The sequence below is a fragment of the Echinops telfairi genome, unplaced genomic scaffold (assembly GCF_000313985.2).
Source record: "Echinops telfairi isolate 266 unplaced genomic scaffold, ASM31398v2 ScPeMD7_7404;HRSCAF=8442, whole genome shotgun sequence".
Classification (NCBI taxonomy): Eukaryota; Metazoa; Chordata; class Mammalia; order Afrosoricida; family Tenrecidae; genus Echinops; species Echinops telfairi.
Genome location: NW_022111304.1, coordinates 693,976 through 700,459, shown reverse-complemented (window position 1 = coordinate 700,459; position 6,484 = coordinate 693,976). Strand labels below are relative to the sequence as shown.

At 35.3% G+C, this 6,484-nt stretch overlaps 1 protein-coding gene across 1 annotated transcript; it reads right to left on the bottom strand.

Annotated features, from left to right (window-relative positions):
- Window positions 1-4,229: 4,229 nt before the first annotated feature.
- On the bottom strand, window positions 4,230-5,168 carry LOC101644650 (olfactory receptor 6C1). The gene has a single exon (XM_004716911.1). It carries the CDS (start codon window positions 5,166-5,168, stop codon window positions 4,230-4,232), a length of 939 nt encoding a protein of 312 aa, XP_004716968.1.
- Between the last annotated feature and the right edge of the window lie 1,316 nt (window positions 5,169-6,484).

The window sequence follows — 6,484 nt, the reverse complement described above, 5'->3', positions numbered from 1 at the left end:
GAGTTTGATGTGCCAAATAAGGTTCTGCTGTGTCACACTGAAGTGAGATGGTTGTCAAGAAGAAACGTTTTAAAACGTGTTTTTGAGCTTCACGATGAACTCAAAACGGTTTTTAATCAGAAAGCAAGACCACAGTTTTAAGCACTTTTCAGTGATAAAAGTGAGCTGCAGAAAATAGCTTACTTGGTTAACGTCTTTGTCATCTTGAATGAGTGGAATGTATCACTTCAAGGACCAAATACAACATGCCTTGATTTGTCTGAAAAGATCTGATCATTCCAAATGAAACTTCAGCTTTGGTAAAAAAGATTGGATGAAAATAAAATTTACCTGTTGCCTACCTTATCTGCTTTCTTTGAGGAACATGTCATTGAACCAGGCAAAAGGATTACGGTGATAATTTCTGTGAAAGAACACTTGCACATGCTTGCAGATGAAAATTTCACCATACTTTCCAAATCTACCTGACACCCCATTTGCACTTGCCAGAAGCCCGTTCACAGTCAAAGTGGAAGATGCTCCTGAGACAGCACAAGAGCAGTTCATTGAACTAATTTCCAGCGATGCAGTGAGAACGGATTTCTCTACAATACCAGTCACAAAATTCTGGATCAAGTGTTTGCAGTCATATCCTGTTCTGTCTGAGACTGTGTTGTGCCTTCTTCTTCCATTTCTAAAAACATATCTTCGTGAAACAGGGTTTTCCAGCTTGTCGGTTATCAAGTCTAAATACAGAAGTAGACTTATTGTAGAAGATTATTTTTGTTGTGCTCTTGCAAAGACTGCCCCGAGAATTTCTGATCTGATCAGATAGAAGCTATCTCAACCTTTGCACTGACATTGTCTTTTTATGCATACTGTCACAAAACGTAGCAATGCAGTTTACTGTTATATTAAGACTATGCTACACCATGCTTTCAGACAAAATTTCATTTATTTGTAACTCGAAATAAATACATCTTTCATGTTAGATATTTACATTACAATTCATCACAGTAGCAAAATTACAGTCATGAAGTAGCAACAAAAATAATGTTATGGTCAGGAGTCACCATAGCACAAGATCACAGCATTAGGACACTTGAGAACCACTGATATAAGTAATGTTAAGAATTTTTCACAATAGAAGGTTGGGCTAGCTACCTGATTTGCCCACTAACAGAAATGAACTCGCCTTCTCCAAGACAGTCATGTCCCCACCTCTGCACTTAACTTTCCATTAAGGTCCACTGGGCAAGGGGATTTTTAAAGGGATGCATAGTGTTCTGTTGGGTGTATGGACCAGAGTTTCTTTATCCATTGTACTGAGAGGCCCTTGGGCTGTTTCCAGCTTCTAGCTATTGTGAACTGTGTGTTAATGAACACAGGAGAGCAGATGTCTATTCATGTGGTGCATTTCACTTCTTTGGGGTATATACCCAATAGAGGTATTGCTAGATCATATGCTATTTCTACTCCCAGTTGTTTTAAGTAGTTCCATATCACTTTCCACATTGGTTGTACATGTTTCCAAGCCCATTAACACTTTATAAGAGTCTCAATCTTTCCACGTTCTCTCCAGCATTTGTTATGCACTGCTTTTTTTTTTTAATGGGGCTACATTTGTTGTTGTAAGGTACTATCTCATCATTGTTTCAATTTGCATCTTCTGGGTGGTTAAGAACTGTGAACATTTTTTCATGTGTTTTTTATTCATTTGAGTGTCATTTTTGGTAAATGACGTATTCATGTATTTTGCACAATTTTAAATTGAATTATCCGTTTCTTATTGAGATGTTTCAGAATTCTATAGACTTCAGCAATTGGCCCCCATAATTCATTGTCATTGCTAAATAATGTTCCCCATCTGTGGGCTCTCTTTTTATTCTTTTGATGAAGTCTTTGATGTGCATAGCTGTCTTGTTTTCAGTAGGGACTAGCCACTTCCTTGGTCTTCTACTGTGTGCTTCCTTCATTATATTTGGTAGTCTGTGTATGGCCTGCCATACGGCCATTACGTTTGTTTCAATTTTCTCCTTAATGGTCCTTGCAGATCAGGGGTTTACATTTAGGCCTCATGCATATGGCAAAGCATAGGTCCAATTTCATACTTCTGCAGATGGAGATGGCATTTGCCAGTAGCATTGGTTGAAGATGCTGCCCCTTTCCCATAAAAGGTTTTTTGACGCTTTCTTGAAGATCACTTGCCTATAGGCAGATGCATTTATTTCTGGGTTTTCTATTCCATTCTTTTGGTCTGTGTATGTCTCATTGTACCGTACTAGGCTGTTTTGACTACAGATGTGTGTAATAGATTTTGAGATTAGGTAGTGCAAGACCTCCTACTTTGTTCTTTTAAAGGAAATCTTTGATTATCCTAGGTCAATTTCTCTCCATTTGAAATTTTTAATTTTCCGTTTCTTTAAAAAATAAAGTTGGGGTTTGGATTAGAATTGAGTTGTATTTTAGATAGCTTTGAGTGATAGTAACCATTTCACAATATTAAGTCTTCCTATCCATAAGCCTTGGATATTCTTTCATTTGTGTAGATCTCTTTTGTTTCTTATTACAATAGTTTTAGTTTTCTTTATATACATCCTTTGTTTCATTGGTTAGGTTTATTCTTGTGTGGCTTTTGTGTGGCTATTGTAAATAGTATTATTTTCTTGCTGTCTTTTTAGGAGCTCTCTTTGCTGGTATACAGGAATCCAATTGATTTCTGCTTGCTAATCTTGTACTCTGTTACTTTATTAAGTCCCTAAATTGTTTCTAATAATGTTGAACAAGAGTAGGGACAGGTAGCATCTTAGTCTGGTTCCTGTTTGGCATTCTGTTTTTAATTTCAAGGTGAACGTGCATATGTGCACATATATATGTTACATAAATATTTTAAACATATATTATTAAATTAATGAAGAAACATTTTGATAGATTCATCTGAATTATGTACAAAGAAAGGAAATTTTCTTTGTTCTTAAGATTTTATTTTCTAAAAAACAACATTTGTTTTAAGTAGACATTAAGAGATGTATCCTCGATTTCAAACTAGTCAAATCTTAAGAAGAATCTCTCTAGATGATTTTTTAACTGCTGATATTCAGAAAGACCATACCTTACTTTACTTGATAAGTAACAGGAAACTAATTCATCTTAGGGATCTGACATCTCTGTTTTCTTTCTTTCTTTTTTTTTTACATTGTATGTGTATATATAAACATTGCTTGTATGCATACAGACATACAAGTATGTAGAAATACATATGCAATTTTTATCTATCTGTAGATCTAACAATCTACCTAACTACTTACTTAAAAAGAGAGACTGTAGGATTTAAAATTTAGTACCTATGAATAAAATATATATCAATTTAGTACCTATGAAAAAAATACATATATTGCTAATGATCTATGCTTCTCTGTTAATGTTGCTGTTTTTGTTGTTAAGTGCCATCGATTTGATTCTAACTGAGCTACCCTATGAATACAGAATAAAATACCACGCAGTTCTGTGCCATCCTCACAATAGTATTAATTAATATTAGTATTAATTAATAGTATTTGAGTTTATTACAGTATTCATCTGTGTCAACTCAGCTCGTCAAGGGTTTCCTCTCTTTTGCTGCCCCTTATACGTTACCAAGCATGAGGTGCTTTCCCACGGACTGGTCTCTTCTTAGGTCCAAAATATGTGAGACAAAGTCTCACCATATTTGCCTCTAAGGAGCATTCTGGCCATTCTTCTTCCATGACAGGTATGTTAATAGAGCAATTTCTTTATTTTTAAAGCAAATCCATTTATATATTTTCAAACATATCACATGTATGTTTCTCCAATCATCACCTGCACACAGTCCTAGAGACTTGCAAGATGGAGCAGGAAATTTCTCTCTGAAATAAGCAAAAATCAATAAATTATATTCTGTGAATAACTCATGTAATATAATTTAATACTTTTAGAGTGGCTCCTACATTCTGATGATTATTATTTTCTAAACACAACTCAAAAAAAGTATTGCATTTAAAAAAATGCTTGAAACAAAGTATTGCACTTCAAAAGAACTTGAAAAAATGTGATTAACACAAAACTGTACAGAGAAATACATTAAATAAATATCTGTGGACTATTGAAAAAAAATTAAATATGAATATGAAAAAGGTAGGCCCTTTTTATTGTAAAAAGCTAAAGAAAGGTCATATTTTTATAGTTTAAATTATCCTCCTATGTGCCTGTGATTCAGATATCACATATTTTTATTTACTTGTAAAAAATACAGTCTTTCTTGCCATGTCCATAAAGGCTCGCTTGACTTGTTGATTCCTTAGACTGTAAATAAAAGGGTTCAGCATAGGGGCTACTGAGGTGTTCAGCACAGCTACTCCCTTGCTCAAAGATACCCTGTCTTTGGCTGATGGATTGATATACATGAAAATGCAGCTGCCATAAGAGATGGAGATGACAATCATGTGGGAAGAACATGTGGAAAAGGCCTTTGTCCTCTGACTACTGGAAGGGATTTTCAAAATTGTTCTGATGATATATATGTAAGACAGAATTATTAATGCTAATGTAAACATTAGAGTAAACACAGCACAGGAGATACCCATCATCTCTAGGAATTTTGTGTCAGAACAAGAAAGTTGCAGTAGGGGGAAATAATCACAGGTAAAATGGTCAATGATATTAGATCTGCAGTAGTCGAGCTTTAAGACCAACATGAGTGCAGGGAATATGATTAAGAATGAAGTCAGCCATGAAGAGAAGACCAGCAGTGTGCAGACTCTCTGATTCATGATGGTCACGTAATGCAGGGGTTTGCAGATGGCAATGTAACGGTCATAAGACATGGCAGCCAGAAGGTAAAATTCAGTAACTCCCAAAAGAATGAAAAAAAATAACTGCGTGATGCAATCATTAAAAGAAATAGTTTTATCTCCTGTAACAATGGTGTCTAGGAACTTGGGTATACAAACAGTTGTGAATGAAACTTCTAATAAGGAGAAATTCCTGAGGAAAAAGTACATGGGGCTTTGGAGTTGGGCATCGACCAGGGTAAGGGTGATAATAGTCAAGTTCCCAGTGATGCTGAGCATGTAGGTGATGATCAGAAAGACAAAAATCACAATCTGAAGTTTTGGGTCATCTGACAATCCCAGGAGGATAAACTCTGTTACTGCTGTATGGTTTCTCATTCTTCAGTTGCTTATTTGGTTTTTTACTGCAAGACCTATAGAAGAAAGTGCAAAGAATGAACTTGAAAATAAGAAAAAATCGAGTGACTAACCCAGTCTGGAGCTGCTAGTCAGCTGCAAGTGTATGCTAGTTTACTTTCAAAGGAATTGAGCTCAGCTTTTCTGAATCTAAATAATACCTATAAAATTTTAGAGACTTGACACTAGGTTCTCTTTCAACCCAAACTAACTAAGTGTCATTGTTTCAAAAGCAAGAAGTTTTCTGTTATTTTTTCTCCTATTATTTTAAAAGAGTCTACAGGTATATCAATAGAATGGACAAAATACAAGTATGCACGTATGTCAGTGAAGGTTTAAATTTTCTCAAAAAGAAAAGGATAATTTGACATTTCTTGCAAGGTGAGTGTTTTGTTCTTGTCAGCTACGCAGCTTTGCTTTTTCCAACTGCTACTACCTCATTGGAGGTTAGTAATATTCCAACTCTTGCTATGAAAAGCTCAGACATTTGGGACAGTCGGGAGAAAGCTTTAAATGACAATGGTCAAAAAAGTTGCCAGGGCTTATAATGGACTGCTTATAGCTGAATCTCTGGTGATATTTCATAATGCTTCATCCTACAGAGTGGGATGTGGGTCTTTTTACATTACAGAACATTGACCCAAATCCCTAAGATCCAGATACAGGATCCAGGCCATGAGGAGGAAGAACAGGAGCTAGTTCTATACAATATCGATTTATAGATATTAAACAGACCACCCACACAATAAGATATAATCAGATTATGATTTGAGTGACAGGCTGTGCTCTACCCATATCTTTTTGTAGGAACAGCAAAGTTGACACAAACCTATAAGCTCACCCCTTATCAAATTGACACCAGTATACACCTTCTTATATATACATAATCTCCAAACCAAAGACAAGAATAAAGTCATACTTGCATACAACCAGATACAATTCACACATGTACAAACAGATATGCACTCATCCATTTACATAATAAAACAAAATTTAATGCCAACTATTGCAGTCCTTTTAACAACCACCTGTTTGAATACTATGATCTTATCAGATCTTCTCCCACCTTCTCTTTCTAAGATCCATCAGAAAAATAGAAAACTATTTAGGAGTGGTCTTCAATTTTTTCCACTTATTTCAGACTAAGTACACCCTTACAAGTTTGTAAGTCAACCACTTTAGGCCTTTATCTACCCCCGATTTGGATATCCATATTTTAAATTGCACATTCCCATCAAATCAGTATTCTAAGGAGATGAACATTTTCTTTGATGCAGAAGAGATTGTCTAAGAAGATG